Genomic DNA, 16981 nt, shown 5'->3' on the forward strand with positions numbered 1-16981 from the left:
TCTCCCCTTCTCCCTCCCCCCTCCCTCCCTCTCCTTCCCTCTCTCCATGCCCCACCCCCTCTGTGGTGCATGTGGAGGTCAGAGGGCAACTTCCAATTTTGGTTCTTGCTTTATACCTTAGTTGAGACAGTCTCTGTTGGTCGCTCACGTGTGTCCCAGACTGTCTGACCTGCTAGCTCCCAGGCGTTCTCTTGTCTCTGCCTCCTACCTGGACCCCTGGGATTACAGATGCTCTTAAGAGCATCAGGCTTTATGTCAGTTTCTGGGGATCTGAATCCAGGTCCTCATACTTGCCTGGCAAATATTTTATCTATCGAGCCATCTCTCTAGCTGTCCATTTGCCTTTCAAAGTGGTCCTTCCTTCTTTGTCCTGTACAGAGACTCCTTCAGAGACTCTAGTGAGTTTTTCAGTTTCAAGTGTGTCATGAAACAGGAGGAACAGAAGGGTAATGTAGTTCAGTGGGCTGAATATATGGATGGGAGTGTTAGATAACTGGCTCACAAGAAACTTCTGAGCCAGCCACCCTTGAATTCTTTATTTTTAAGAACAGGAAGATCTGCAGTGAACCAAGATTTTAAAAAGTTCTTCTCCCCTGATTTTGTGAGGATGTGGTTAAAGGAATCTTCCCAGAGAAGTCTCTATGGCCCCCTAATTCCATTTTCTTGTGTCAGCCCCAAAGTCATCCATCTGGTGAGCCACCCTTGGGATTATTATGGATTAAATATTAACTTTTGTTTAAATACACATTTTTATATAATTAGATTATTTTTAGATCCCTGGTCTGGAGTTCTTTCTCTCTCCCCAGTTACTGAGCTCTGATGGAAAGATGTGGTGGCATTTTGAAGGCTTGGTATTAAAATCAGCTCTCCTGGATGTGATACTTATAAAATGATATTTTGACCAGTGGAGTTATCTGGCCACTGCTTCTTAAGTTTGGGCCTTGGAGGCTCTTTTTTATTTTGAATGCTGAATGTGTTCTGTGTTTTCTTGTCATGTGGAGACAGGAAGCAGACACTTTCAGACATGTTCACACTTACAGAAAACAGACACTCAACTCTGCCAGGCTGCTAGCTGAGCCCAGCTTCCCAACTGGGACAGGAACATTTGAAAATGTTGTTATATAAATACTATGATAGTGTCTTTTGAAATGAATTTAGTACTTCACACAAAAGAAGGAAAATGTTGTTTTAACTAATAAGAAGTATGCTTTCCATAAGTTAAAAAAATAAAATTAAAGTACATTAAAATCATAAAAGACAAAATGACAAAGTAATCATGACAGTCTTGTGGCAGACACTATTTCTTGTCATAGTCACTTTTACCTATGTGTGTACAAGCTCTGATAATTGTAAGATAAGAGTCTACTTTTTATTCTGCTCTTTAAAGCATCTGAAATATATATCTGCACATTCTACATAGTTACCATCTTTATTTTTGTTTTCTTAACAGGTTGAGAAAGCATTCACAGGGTTACCCGGCTACAAGGGCATCCGTGTTCTGGAATTCAGGTAAAAAGATATCCTCTAAAAATGCATGTGCACAGTGCTGCTCTCGGAATGGAAAAGCCTGGTGTTCATCACATATTCTAGCAGCATGTGATTGGAGTGGTACAATAGTGTTACTTGTGGTGAAGTAGTAGTCCAACACTAATTTGATTCAGAGGAAGCTGAGCTAATGAGAGGCAAAGCTATGTATCATAGAGATGTAGCTCGGTCTGTAGGTAGACCACAGTAAGAACTCAGGCTTTGTGTTACAAGTTACAGAGCTCTCATTTGCCTCTGGGCCCTGGCTGAAATCAGACTAAAAATGTCTTTAGGCTTTTTCCGAAGCTTCTCAAGGTTGTAGTGAGGTGACTGTCAATTCTCAGGGCAGACATGTCCAACCTTCCCTTACCAGAGGAGGGAACAGGTTTAAAGGAATGAACTAGCCTACTGTGGACAGCAGTTCTCACTTGAGGGTGAAGGAGAAGATTTTTTTAATTAATTAATTTATATTTTAAAATTTATTTACATTTTATCCCCTTTCCCAGTTTCTCCTCTCTGGGAACCCCCCTATCCCATCCCCATTCCCCCTGCTTCTATGAGGGTGTTCCTCCACCCACCCACCCACTCCCATCTCCCTGCCCTCATTACCCCTACACTGGGGTATCTATTGAGTCTTCATAGGACCAAGGGCCTCTCCTCCCATTGATGCCTGACAAGGCCACCCTCTGCTACATATGCAGCTGGAGCCTTGTGTACTCCTTGTTTGGTGGCTTAGTCCCGGGGAGCTCTGGGAGGTCTGGTTGGTTGATATTGTTGTTCTGAGGAGAGATTTTTGAAATGAAACAGCTTATATTTTAGTGCTTGTTCTTAACCTCTATGTGTGAGTCTTCCACTTAGGGAACTAGCCATAGCTGTTGCCCAGTTGTTGGAGACAGGGAGACAGGGTGGGGTTGTGCTGAGTGTACTCAGCAGGACGTGTGGTGGCAGCGGGTGTCTATGTAGCACTATTTAGCACAGTCTGTGTGCCTGGGTATGCGTGTGTATGTTTATGTGTGTGTGTATGGGTGCACATGTGTTTGACTGTGTGTGTGTATGTGCTTGTGTGTGTGTGTATGTGTGTTTGAGTGTTTGTGAGTGTGTATATGGGTATGTGACTGTGTATATGTGTGTGTGTGAGTTTGTATGTGTGTATGTATGTATGTGTGCACATGCGTTTGACTGTGTGTGTGTATTTGCTTATGCGTGTGTGTATGTGTGTGTGTATGTGTGCATGCATGTGTGTACGTGTGTGGTGTATGTGTGTTTGAGTGTTTGAGTGTGAGTGTGTATATGGGTGTGTGACTGTGTATATATGTGTGGGGGGTTTGTATGTATGTATGTATGTATGTGTTCACATGCGTTTGACTGTGTGTGTATGTGTGTATATATGTGTGCATGCATGTGTGTACATGTGTGCTGCATGTGTGTGTGTGCATGTGTGTTTGAGTGTTTGTGAGTGTGTATATGGGTGTGTGGCTGTGTATATGTGTGTGTGAGTTTGTATGTGTGTATGCGAGTTTGTATGTATGTATGTATGTATGTGTGCACATGCATTGGACTGTGTGTGTGTATGTGCTTGTGTGTGTGTGTGTGTGTGTGTGTGTGTGTGTATGTGATAGAGAAAGTAGAAATCATTGACCTAAGGGCACACATCTACTTAGCGCAGAGAGGCTTTGCCTGTTGAACTATCTACCTGGCCTCACACCACAACAGTCCTTCCAGTTGACCCTTTACCATGTTCACATATGCTCCTCCATGATTACCAGAAGGAAGGCCTTTGAAGATCTCACTCGTTTGGTAGCATGTGACACAACGTAGCTGCTGAGGCTTCTTGTCCAGCTTGTCTGGCTGGGCATACTGCCTGGGCATCTTGGACTGTATGGTTTTTAGTGGATTGCTCAATCTCAACTTTTGCTCTGTATAAAATAAATTTAGCTGTGAGTCCTGCTTCATTAGAAATGCTTTTGTAAGACTGGATAAATTGATAGTGTCTTTCTTAGTCTCTTTACATGCAGTGTAGATATTGGCCATCCTTCATGAATCTTAGTGAGGAGTAAGCGAATTAATTTTGAAAAATACTTAGCACAGTTTCAGGTATAGGAGAACTTCTATTCTTAACAAAAATTTATTTTGTGAATATGGAATTTTTACCTAAGTGTCTGTGTACCACATGTGTGCAGTTCCCCCAGACACTAGAAGAGGGCATCATATCTCTGGGGACTAGAGTTACAGACAGTTGTAAGCCAAGATGTGGGTGCTGGGGATCGAATCAGGGTCCTCTGGAAAAGCAGCTAGTGCTCTTAATTGCTGAGAACCTCTCCAGACTAAGCCGTTCTGTTCGATTCCTGCTATGTAAAATAACAAACATCAAAAGCTGTGCTATGTATTGTAGGCTAGCTGGCCTGACCCCTACTGACTGCCTTAGAATTGTAAGTCATTGCAATTATGTAATTATAGATTACATAATTGTAAGTCATCCTTTTGGCTTTCTTTTTCATATTTATTTATTTTTATTACATGTACATTGGTGTTTTGCTGCCTGCATGCCTAAGTGGGGGTGTGGGATCCCCTGGAACTGGAATTAAAGACAGTTGTGAGCTGCCATGTGGGTGCTGAGAATCGAACCTGGGTACTCTAGGAAAGCATCCAGTGCTCTTAACCTCTGAGTCACTTCTCTGGACCCTCTTTTTGTCCTCTTTCTTTCTTTTTTTTTCACATTCATGACATTTAATTTTAATGACATGCCATTTGGATTTACGTTTTTCTTCCTCAAAAATATTTTAATTTTCTTTTGAAACCAAGCTGCGAGACTAAGAGCCAAAGATTGCAGTTAATCACTTAAACACATTGCTAATCAGAATTTTTTGGTTTTAGTCCATTTTTATACATGCATTATGGCTTTTATTCTTTGAGAATTTCAGGTCTCTTGAGCATATTTACCCCCAAATTCCTCCCAGATTCCCCCCTTCCCTCCCACCTCACTTGGTTTCCTTTGTGTATTGTTCTTTGAGGATGTGTATATGGTGTATATGTTCATGATTAATCTCATCATTCTCTTACAAATTGAATATTTAGGTTGCTTTTTCTTTTTTTTAACTAAAAATATCATTGTGGTAAATCTGTACGATACATTGCTAGAATCAGAATTGCTGATAGGATTTGTATGCACTTTCTTTTTTAAAAGTAGGAAGGCATTTTATTATTTTCATGAATGGCATTTAAATACATAACACATACAAGCCAAAAGGACAACAGAGTGGTGGATAACAGAAATATAACCAGTTTTCCTTTTGATAAGCAACCTATTAGCAGTCTCCTATATTTTTTACAAAGATAGTCTATGAAACCACTAACTTTTTTTTTTAAAGATTTATTTTACGTGTATGAGTATACTCTAGCTGTACAGATGGCCGTGAGCCATCATGTATGTGGCTGCTGGGAATTGAACTTAGGACCTCTGCCGGCCCTGCTCGTTCTGGCCCTGCTCACTCTAGCCCTGCTCGCTATGGCCCCATTCTGGGGTAATTCACTGTAGTTGTCTTCAGACGCACCAGAAGAGGGCATCTGATCTCATTACAGGTGGTTGTGAGCCACCATGTGGTTGCTGGGATCCGCACTCAGGACCTTCGGAAGAGCAGTCAGTGCTCCTATCCGCTGAGCCATCTCGCTAGCCCAACACTAACATTTTTTTTATAGAGTAACAATTCTCTTGTTTGGGAATATACACATAGGGTTTTTGGTTTGTTTGTTTGTTTGTTTTTTTAATTGAACTTGTGAAAGGCACCGCTCCTGCCAGGATGTTGCTTGAGGGAGATCTCTCAGGGTATCATATCACTATTTGTGTAAGGAACGTGTTTTATATTGTTTCATTCAGTAGCATGTACGGTCATCGTGGATGCTACTAAAAATATATTTCTATGGATGTCTGCTTTGCCTATGAATCCTTCTGAAGGAAGAATGCTCTTGGATGTAGGAACTGACATGTTCTCATTCACAGGTTTTCAAAACATGACACAGTGTGAACTGACTGCTCTCTATACGGAAGTGGTATTGCAGGGTCCATCTTTGCAGTAAGATGGTTCGCGTTAGTCCCACGATTGCGTAGCTGGAGACTGCTTCATCACCTCTCTTCTTGGTGGCTTGACCACTGAGGGTGAAAGAGCGGAAGTGGTGCTCTCTTGTTTTCTCTGAATTTCTGCTGACCATTTTCCCTCAAGCTGGACCCCAGGTATATCCTTGGGCTTGGAACGTGCAGAGAAATACAACAATCTGGATGAGTGACCAAGACTCCAGCCCTTGAATGGTTTTCTGAACACGAGACTTTGAGGACAGCCAGTTAGGTTTCTGGCTTCTTTGAGTTGCTTTACTTGGGAGACCAGTTTGTTAAACAATCAACTTGCTCTTCCTTATTCCTGGGTCTCAGGAGACAATCTGAGACACTGTTGCTCTCTCACTTGGCTGATGTGAGCTCTTATTTATTTATTTACACCCCAAATGCTGCCCTCTCTCCCAGTCCCCACCTCGCAGAGTTCTCCCCCTCCATCTCTCCTCTTCACCTTTGAGAGGGTTCCCCCCATCCAGGTCATTCCCCCTCCCTGGGGCATCAAGCCTCTATAGGATTAGGGGCATCCTCTCCCACTGAGACCAGACAAGGCAATTTTGTGCTGCAATTTTGTGCTACATATGTGTGGGGGCTAGGAGGGGGTGGTTCTGGCCAGCCCGTGTATGTGAGTTCCTTTTTTGATTGGCTTCTTCAGTTTTGTGAAGTGCAGTGCAATGTGGGGGAGAATTTCTTGACATTTGTGTGTGTGCTTGAAAACAGTCTCCTAAGGTCAATCTTGGGCCAATAATAGTTTGATTAGGAATGGGATTCTGATTGGGAAACATTTTCCTTTAATGTTTCAAGATTATTGTTCTACTTCATTTGTTATTCTAGAAAGAAGTTAATTTTCATTTGTCTTTCCCCCTTAAGGAACTATAGGATTAATCTTTCTTTTTTAAAAATTCAGTTCTGAAACAGATCTATATACATCTGCTTTTCTTTGCTTCTACGTTGCACTGTCCAAAGGACATTCCTAATTTTTAAAAAATATTGGTGTTGTGCTCTTTTTTCAAAGATTTATTTTTATTCGTATTTACATGTGTATCTTCGTTTGGCTATGCACACATGAGTTAAAATATCTGTAGAAGCCAGAGACATTGGGCCCCTTGGAGCTAGCGTATGAGCTGCCTGATATGGGCGTTAAGACCTGAACTCAGGTCCTCTGGCTCTTAACTACTGAGCCAGTTTTCCAGCCTGACGTTTCTAATTTTAATGCCAACAACCAAAGCCTTCTAGTGATCTACCAAAGAGTTTATTTAACAAAGAGATAAATTACATATTTGTGAAGTGTTTTTGGGTAAGTAAAGCAACTGTAAAAGTTATTGGCTTTAGCTAGCTTCTTCCTTCCTTTCTTTTACCTTCATTACTTTAAATTTATTTTTTTATTTTTTTATTTTTAGAAAGAGTTTTTCTATGTAGGTCTGACTGTCCTGGAACTACAACCTGGCCTCAAACTCACTTCTTTCCTTTCCTTTCCTTTCCTTTCCTTTTCTTTTCTCTTCTTTTTTCTCTTTCTTTCCTTTCCCTTTCTCTTTTCTTTCCTTCCTGCCTTCTTTTCTTCCTTTCTCTCTCTTCCTCTCCCTCCCTCCCTTCCTTCCTTCCTTCCTTTCTTTCTTCCTTCCTTTCTTTCCTTCTTTCTTTCTTTCTACTTCTAACATAGTAGACCTGATTTGGTGTACGTCACTTGAGAAGGCATTTTGGGCAATGTGATGTGAACAGTGGTGAAATTTGCACAGTGATGAACTATGTGACCATTTGAAAGGCAATTGAGCTCTAATTGAGTCTTTTGTTATTTTTCAGGGCCCCGGAGGAAAATGACAGGTAAAGTCCCTTGTGCTACTTTCTGTGTTGTCTATTGTCAGCATCTAGTGTTAGGGTACAGAAGAGCATAGCTCAGTTCTCCAGTCCCTCCCAGTCTCATTATACAAGATACCATGACAAATGCTGTAACCTTTGAAGGCCACAGCTTCCCTATTGTAACTTCTCAGTGCTACTGGGTGAGAGTAGACCCAGGCGGTGCATTGTACACTAGAGAGCACAGCTGTTCTCCAGGGAAGCCTTATTGATTCACTAGGTGTACTGGTACATGCCTGAGCCCTTATGATGCCAAGGTGGCAGGATGATTTCAAGTTCAAAGCCAGCCTAGGTCGCATAAGTAAAATCTCTGTTCAGACAAACTGAAAACACAACCTTGCCAAGACAAAAACCATTTTGTGAACACTGACGTAGAAATTCCATAAACACGGGGCTGAAGTTCTCCCCTAGGCTGTAGTTTATAGCTGACTGGTACTTTAAACATTGAGTTAATTTAAAGTAGGAGTAGAACCCATTAGCAAACCTACTTTCAAGTCCCTTGTGCCATTAAATAATAAAATCAGATGCACTTTAAGGTGCATTTGATGGAGGTGCTAGCACTGACTGAGCTTTATGATAGCTCACTTGTAAAACTAGCTGTTCTTGAATTTTTAGGAAGCGCATTGTAAAGGCACAATCAGTACTCCTTGTATGAAAGTTATTGGTTTTCTTTATGGATTCATAATTTACTTATAACTTGCCTCTCTTAGAAGCCTGGCAAATACAAATGGAGTCTATGAGGCAAATTCATAGGCTAACTGTAGAAGTGTTTAGAGATTACGGTATCATTTCCTCATTGTACAGTCAGCTTAGCATCTTTGATTTACATATCTTTGGATTCAGCCAACTGATAATGGAAACATTATAAAACAAGACAAAACAGAAACATAGATAACAAAAACATTTGTATCAAAACTGAATATATACATGCTTTTTGATTATCATTATGCTTCAGATAATAAAAAGTATTTATATTTAGCATTTAGATTGAATAATGTTCTAAAGACGATGTAAAGCAGTGACTCTCAGCCTATGGGTTGTGACCCCCTTGGGGTGTTCACTTATCAGAAGTTCAACAGATCATATATTTATGTTATGGTTCATAAATAGCAAAATTACAGTAACCAATAAAATAATTTTAAGATGGGGGGGTCACCACAACATGAGGAGCATTAGAAAGGTTGAGATCTACTGATTTAAAATAAGTTGAAGGATGTGTGTGGCTATTCCACCGTAAACAAGGGGCTTGGGCATCATGGAATTTGACACACATGAGATGAGGGAGGTCACTGGAACCAACCCCTTACTGTCACCCAAGGCTGACAAGAATATCTTGATTTGAAAAGGATTCTCTAATCTTCTTCACATTATTTTGACAAGTATTTGTGAAATGCCTTGTTATTGGGCAGACCCCATGCATAGAGAAACTAATAAGTTCTGGGTTTTGTCTTTTAGAAATGTGTAGGGTGTTTTTAAAATCCTTATCATCTTAGTACCTTGTAGGATGGTAAAATGAACATTTGTATTTCTTTCCTTTTGTCCAGGGAGGACATTTTGCTTTAGAGAGACATAGTCTTGTTGGAGATTATGTCACTAGGAGGTATCTGGTATCTTGTTCCACCGGAATTTGTGTCTCTGTACATTTAGTGATTGACTGTAACCTGCTCTGCACTATGCTACAGTGCTGAGGTCTGCAACCATTCAAAAGTTACTCCCTATTATGGTGACTAGAGAGTTAGAACAACCCTAAATCTTGAGGTTACCCCTAGTACTGAAAGGATAGTAGCCATTTGCTGAGAGCTAACAGTTCTGTTAACAAATTCAATAACACAGAAAACAATTAAATATAAAGTCACTATTTTTTGATAAGATGCAAGCCTAGGCACAGTTTCCAAAAAAATTCAATGTTATCAGGTGGTGTCAATTGATTGATAGAATATATTTGTAAATTTGATACACTGATAGACCAAGTTGTGCAGGAATGACTGTGGAACAGAAATAAAGAATATATACTCTGTTTTCCTTTGCCACCAGCATTTAGATACATGTGAAAATTTTGACTCACTTTTTACTGTGTGCCATCCCTACTTGTTATGCAAACTTAGTCAAATCCTTTTGAAAAGAACAGATAGTATATCAGTCTAACTTACACATGTCTTAATGTTAGTGCCCCAGAAGAAACATTTTTTTTTAAAGATGTATTTATTTTATGTATACGAGTACCTGTACCTTCAAACACACCAGAAGAGGGCATCAGATCCCATTACAGATGGTCATGAGCTACCATGTGATTGCTGGGAATTGAACTCAGGACCTCTGGAAGAGCAGTCAGTGTTCTTAACCCTGAGCTATATCTATAGCCCTCTGAAATACTCTGATGTAGCTTGCGTGATGATGTGGGGTACCACTACTCTCCATTTTAAAAATATACACATCCAAATCGCCAACTGGGGCATCTAGGGTGAAAGAATAAGGTTGAACCTTTTGTCCATACGATTGATCCCTAACTGGGTCAATGGATTCCTGGGTGATTCAGACTGAAACACACTGGTGTGGCCTTGGTTGGTTGACTCACTTTACTTGTGGGGCCAGCACAGCTTTCTTCAATCAGAAATGTCTGTCTACCCCTTTATGGACTTTCTTGGCCTCTTGAATTTTTTTTTTTTTTAATTTCTCTCATGCTGAGCACTCTTTGTGTTTCATTGCTTGCCAGAATGCAGCTTTCCTGGGTCACACTGAAGCTCTTGGCTTTAAGAATACATGGTTTCTTGGTATTACAACTATTTCCTTGAGTTCTTGTTCCAAGGCAAAAACATGTTAATAAATTACAGCATCTTTCAGAATCATTTTATCTTTCTTAACGAATTTATCTTTACTAGATATGTATATTATGGTAGACATAGTATCTTTAGATGACTAAGGCAGACACTGGGAGGCAAAATGGTATTTGTCAGCAAAGGACAAGGTTGGTAATCGAACACAGACTTCCTGATTTGCATAAATGTCTCATCCAGGAACATTTCTTATGATCTTTTCTCCTCAACATTTAAAAGCCATGCAAGGCACATGCTAGGCTTCCAGTAAATTCTCGACTGTCTTTGCCCAATTTTTCATGCAATGAGGCAACCATTTCAGTTCTGTTTGGCATTGCCTCCTCTTATTCCTCTTCTCTCTCCCCTACTTCTTTCCTTCTTCTTCTTCTTTTTCCTCCTTCTCTTTCATTGTGACCATTGTTTCCTCTCTTAGACTCATGCTAACCCTATAAGAAAGTTTAATAGGTTATACAAATACCATGAGCAGGAGCCTACCTTTTTAGATATGCAGATGTGGTTCACCAGGCTTGTAGAAAGCATGGCATCTTCATCAAGTAGTAGATAGCTGGGAAACTGTCTTAAATGAGTACTAAGATACAAATGTCTGAAGAAAATAGACAGGCTCTGCAGGGGAGAAGTTGTTCCTTTTATATTTAGGGTTAGAAAATACTCTAGATTGAGAGACAAAATGCCATTTAAACAGCAAGGATTCCAGTTGTCTTATCTGTTTATATTAGTGACAACATTAATCACATTGTCATTACTTTCCAAAGTATTTTATGGAGGTACTGTGAGGTAGGCATTGTTCTGGATGTGTGGAATGTATTATTCCAATGTTTGGAATAGTAAGTGTATCTGTCTAGAAGGTGGGGGAGATAGAACATGATCCATGCTGTCAGTGAGAAAGAGACCCCCTGAGGAGGGGGCAGCCAAGCTGAAGGAAAAATAATCAGGGCAGGTGTAGGAGGTGTGTGTGCGTTTGTTCATATGTATGTGGGGATGTGTGGATTGTGGGGAAATAGGCATGTTAGGAAGTGAGCATGCAAAGTACGTGGTACCTGTGCTCTGCCAGGATGTCAAAAGACCAGAGCTTCCCAAGCAGCAATGGGGTGTGCGATGTGTTAAGTTCTGACTGGAAGGTGTCCCTCTTGCTGTTTTATGCCTTGGAACCATCACCAATTTCTTTCCTTAAAAAGAGAGATTAAAACTTAGCCACAGATGAACCTTTTAGTGTAAAAACTTAAAAGGCTTTACTTGCTGGAAGGATTGAGGACATGGCACTTCCACATGTCATAATGGCTTTTAATCATATTTATCCCCTTACTCCCTCCTTATTCCCACTAGTCTCCTTTCTCTATTCAAAGAGCTCCCCTTCTACCTTGACATCTTTTTTAATTGGGATGTGGCTGCGGGTCTGCTTGCAGGAGTGTCTGTCATCACTTTTTAAGAGCTCTATAGCATCCTTTAGAAGGCAGTTTATCAGATCTTTGAGGGAAACAATAATGAAATGACCCTGGATTTATTTTCCTCAACATAAACAATTAGAGCTTACCTATGTTAATGTGGGGGTGGGGTGGGGTGGAGGGAAGGTTGGAGAGGTCTGGTTGCATCCTCCTATAGACTAGAGTATTGTCTGCACTGTGCAGATCAGGACTGGTCCAAACTAGCCAACTTGCCAGCACTTATGGGAAGGAAGGACTTCTTAAGGCCACTGTTCCCTTCTTAAACCCCAAAAGAGAATTCTTTCAGATTGATCTTTTTAACACGGTAAACACTCTTACCAAGTATATGATCTTACAGTTGGCTGGCTCATGTTTTCTTTTCCCATAGGAAAGTCCATGAGGAGTTATAATCAAAAGTTTCTTTTACATGCAAGCTTGACCTCAGAGGAGGTTGTATGATCTGGTTGACCACTATCATCAAACAGGGTAGTTTGTTATATTTGTCTTTAATCTATGGGGATACCTTCAAAGAAGCCTCAAAAAGAAAAGCTCATGCAAAAGTACAGCTCTCACCTCTAGGAAGATCAGAGACTTTATTCTGGAGTCAAATATGAGTGATTGTTTTCCGTCTACATTTCTGCTCATATAATAGACACTGGGTAAGTCTCAGTATGAGGTGCCAAGATGGATATTGTAGAAACTTAAGAAGGCAGTTACAATAATGAAATTCTTTTACAAGCACATGACAACTGGAATTGAGTAAGCATACACTCCATTATGTATGTGTATACTCACACACATATGTAAATACTCATATACATATCCACATATATACGCATGGATATTTAAGGAGCTTCATGGGTGGTTGCTGCCTATTTTTATGTTTTGAGTTGGGAATCATTTGCTGCCACAGAAGTGTCTGAAACAGATATCTTCCATTATCCATCTGGCTTGAGTGGTTGCTTTGGAAGGTAGTTACTTTCCCCCAGAGATATCTTGTATACCGGATGTGAAGTCTGTTTGAAGAAGCAGGCTGGAGTCCAGCAGTGTGACTGGCACATAGATACCCTTGAAAGAATGCAGCCCAGTAATGGTTTGAGCAGGCTGAGCAGTTCAGAATGTGGTGCTGAGGTGAAAGGCAGCTCCACCACATCTTCGTCGTGAAATTTTAAGAAGCCCTTTAATTTCGTTAAAACCTTAATATCGTTTCCTTAGCAATATTCTGAAGATGATAAACCCTTTCCTAAGCTTATTGCGAAGACCAAGTGAGATGAAGGCACAGTGGGTGCCTAGTGTACTGAGAGCACTTATAAACTGTTGTGTTCAGTTGTCAGAGACGCCTGGGTCAGGGAGTGTCCAGGAGACACATTCCCAGCTCTTTCCCAACTTAATCTTCTCATATTATTTCTTCAAATGACCAAGCAGATGTCAAACCACACAGCAACTGTTGCTGATTTGTTTCTCCCTTAAGTCCATGAAGCCACTGTTCCTTCATTTGCTTGCATGAAGGGATAGTAAAGAAAAAAGCTAGCTTTGTAGATATGTATTTCTTTAGGAGGTACTCTTGTTTCATTTAATTTATGAGGGAATAAAAAAAAAAGCTAAAAGAAAAAATAGAGCAAAAGAAAAAAAGGCCCATAAAGATTCTCTTTTTTTTTTCCATTTTTTATTAGATATTTTCTTTATTTGCATTTCAAATGTTCTCCCCTTTCCCGGTTTCCCCTCCAACCCCCCCTCATTACCTCCCCTCTCCCCCTGCTCACCAACCCACCCTCTCCCACTTCCTGGCCCTGGCATTTCCCTACACTGGGGCATAGAGCCTTCACAGGACCAATTGATAGTCCTCCCATTGATGACTGACTAGGCCATCCTCTGCTATACATATGCTGCTAGAGCCTTGAGTCCCACCACGTGTACTCTTTGGTTGGTGGTTTAGTCCCTGGGAGCTCTGAGGGTACTAGTTAGTTCATATTGTTGTTTGTCCTAAGGGGCGGCAAACCCCTTCAGCTCCTTGGGTCCTTTCTCTAGCTCCTTTATTGGGGACCCTGTGCTCAGTCCAATGGATGGCTGTGAGCCTCTACTTCTGTATTAGTTGGGCACTGTCAGAGCCTCTCAGGAGATAGCTATATCAGGCTTCTGTCAGCCAGCACTTGTTGACATCCACAATAGTGTCTGGGTTTGAAGATTGTATATGGGAAGGATTCCCAGGTGGGGCAGTCTCTGGATTGTCTTTCCTTCAGTCTCTGCTCCATACTTTGTCTCTGCAACTCCTTCCATGGGTATTTGTTCCCACTTATAAGAAGGATCGAAGTATCCACACTTTGGTCTTCCTTCTTCTTGAGTTTCTTGTGGTTTGTGGATTGTATTTTGGCTATTCTGAGCTTCTGGGCTAATATCCACTTATCAGAGAATGCATATCATGTGCGTGTTTTTTTTTCAGTGGTTGAGTTATCTCACTCATGATGATATTCTCCAGATCCATCCATTTCCCTAAGAATTTCATAAATTCATTGTTTTTAATAGCTGAGTAGTACTCCATTGTGTAAATGTCCCACATTTTCTGTATCCATTCCTCTGTTGAGGGACATCTGGGTTCTTTCCAGCTTCTGGCTATTATAAATAAGGCTGCTATGAACAAAGTGGAGCATGTGTCTTTATTACATGTTGGAGCTTTCTTGGGGGTACATGCCCAGGAGTGGTATAGCTGGGTCCTCAGGTAGTATTATACCTAATTTTCTGAGGAACTGCCAAACTGATTTCCAGAGTGGTTGTACCAGCTTGCAATCCCACCAGCAATGAAGGAGTGTTCCTCTTTCTGCACAACCTCACCAGCATCTGCTGTCACCTGAGTTTTTGATCTTAGCCATTCTGACTGGTGTGAGGTGGAATCTCAGGGTTGTTTTGATTTGCATCTCCCTAATGACTAAGGATGTTAAACATTTCTTTAGGTGCTTCTCAGCCATTCGGTATTCCTCAGTTGAGAATTCTTTGTTTAGCTCTGTACCCCATTTTTAAAATAGGGTTATTTGGTTCTTTGGAGTCTAACTTCTTGAGTTCTTTGTATATATTGAATATTAGCCCTCTATCAGATATAGGATTGGTAAAGATCTTTTCCCAATCTTTTGTTTGCTGTTTTGTCCTATTGACAGTGTCTTTGCCTTACAGAAGCTTTGCAATTTTATGAGGTCCCATTTGTCAATTCTTGATCTTAGAGCATAAGCTATTGGTGTTCTGTTCAGGAAAATTTCCCCTTTGCCTATGTGCTCGAAGCTCTTCCCCACTTTCTTTTCTATTAGTTTCAGTGTATCTGGTTTTATGTGGAGGTCCTTGATCCACTTGGACTTGAGCTTTGTACAAGGAGATAGGAATGGATTGATTTGCATTCTTCTACATGCTAACTGCCAGTTGAGCCAGCACCGTTTGTTGAAAAATGCTGTCTTTTTTTCCACTGGATGGTTTTATCTCCTTTGTCGAAGATCAAGTGACCACAGGTGTGTAGGTTCATTTCTGGGTCTTCAATTCTATTCCATTGATCCACCTGCCTGTCACTGTACCATGCAGTTTTTATCACAATTACTTTGTAGTATAGCTTAAGGTCAGAGATGGTGATTCCACCAGAGGTTCCTTTATTGTTGAGAATAGTTTTTGCTATCCTAGGTTTTTTGTTATTCCAGATGAATATGCAAATTGCTCTTTCCAACTCTGTGAAGAATTGTGTTGGAATTTTGATGGGGATTGTATTGAATCTGTAGATTGTTTTTGGCAAGATGGCCATTTTTACTATATTAATCCTGCCAATCCATGAGCATGTAAAATCTTTCCACCTTCTGAGATCTTCTTCGATTTCTTTCTTCAGAGACTTGAATTTCTTATCATACAGATATTTCACTTGCTTAGTTAGAGTCACTCCAAGGTATTTTATATTATTTGTGACTACTGTGAAGGGTGTTGTTTCCCTAATATCTTTCTTAGCCTGTTTATCCTTTGTGTATAGGAAGGCCACTGATTTACTTGAGTTAATTTTATATCCAGCTACTTTGCTGAAGTTGTTTATTAGGTTTAGGAGTTCTCTGGTGGAATTTTTGGGGTCACTTAAGTATACTATCATATCATCTGCAAATAGTGATAATTTGACTTCTTCCTTTCCAATTTGTATTCCTTTGATCTCCTTTTGTTGTGTAATTGCTCTGGCTAGGACTTCAAGTACAATATTATATAGGTAGGGAGAGAGTGTGTAGCTTTGTCTAGTCTCTGATTTTAGTGGGATTGCTTCAAGTTTCTCTCCATTTAGTTTGATATTGCCTATTGGTTTGCTGTATATTACTTTTACTATGTTTAGGTGTGGGCCTTGAATTTGTTCTATGAAGCCACAATTACTCTGATACCTAAACCACACAAAGACTTAATGAAGAAAGAAAACTTCAGACCAATTTCCCTTATTGAATATCGATGCAAAAATACTCAATAAAATTCTTGCAAACCAAACCAAAGAACACATCAAAATCCATCATGATCAAGTAGGCTTCATCCTAGGGATGCAGGGATGAAACCCATCATTGTAATCCATTATATAAACAAACTCAAGGAAAAAAATATGATCATTTCATTAGATGCTGAGAAAGCATTTGACAAAATCCAACACCCCTTCATGATAAAAGCCTTGGAAAGATCAGGAATTCAAGGCCCATACCATAAAAATTTCTAAGTTACATATGTTGAGTAACTAAGTTAGAGTATTGTAAGCAGATCAAAATAAAAAACATGCCGACAAAACCCAGAGGAAGCTCCACTCTCAGGCGCTCTGGCACACCCAGGATCAGAGGTAAGCAGGAACCAACATCTGTCCCAACACTGGGAGTAACTGGGACCAGCGGGACCAGGCACACAGGAACTCCACCAGCCCAGTGACTCGGGTACCTTCCGGTCTGTCTGGGCCGGGGTCCAGAGCAGACCTGGGGCACAAGCTCCACAGCCAGTCCCACAACACCCAGAGGAATCTCCACTCCCAGGCGCTCTGACACACCCAGGATCAGAGACCTTGGGCTCAAGCTCACAGCCAGTCCCACAACACCCAGAGGAGGCTCCACTCCCAGGTGCTCTGACACACCTAGGATCAGAGGTAAGCAGAAACCAACATCTGTCCTAACACTGGGAGTAACTGGGACCAGCGGGACCAGACACACAGGAACTCCACCAGCCCAGTGACTCCAGTTCCTTCCAGTCTGTCTGGGCTGGGGTCCAGAGCA

At 40.8% G+C, this 16981-nt stretch overlaps 1 protein-coding gene across 2 annotated transcripts in view; it reads left to right on the plus strand.

Annotated features, from left to right (window-relative positions):
- The window catches only part of Impg2 (interphotoreceptor matrix proteoglycan 2), a 72225-nt gene that overhangs the window by 28478 nt on the left and 26766 nt on the right, over positions 1-16981 (plus strand). For both annotated transcript variants that reach the window (XM_031364715.1, XM_031364716.1), the window contains 2 exons: positions 1451-1509; positions 7427-7447. In XM_031364715.1, coding sequence (XP_031220575.1) covers positions 1451-1509; positions 7427-7447 — 80 coding nt within the window. The remainder of the gene's footprint in view (positions 1-1450; positions 1510-7426; positions 7448-16981) is intronic.

This window comes from Mastomys coucha, unplaced genomic scaffold, assembly GCF_008632895.1.
Source record: "Mastomys coucha isolate ucsf_1 unplaced genomic scaffold, UCSF_Mcou_1 pScaffold12, whole genome shotgun sequence".
Taxonomy (NCBI): Eukaryota; Metazoa; Chordata; class Mammalia; order Rodentia; family Muridae; genus Mastomys; species Mastomys coucha.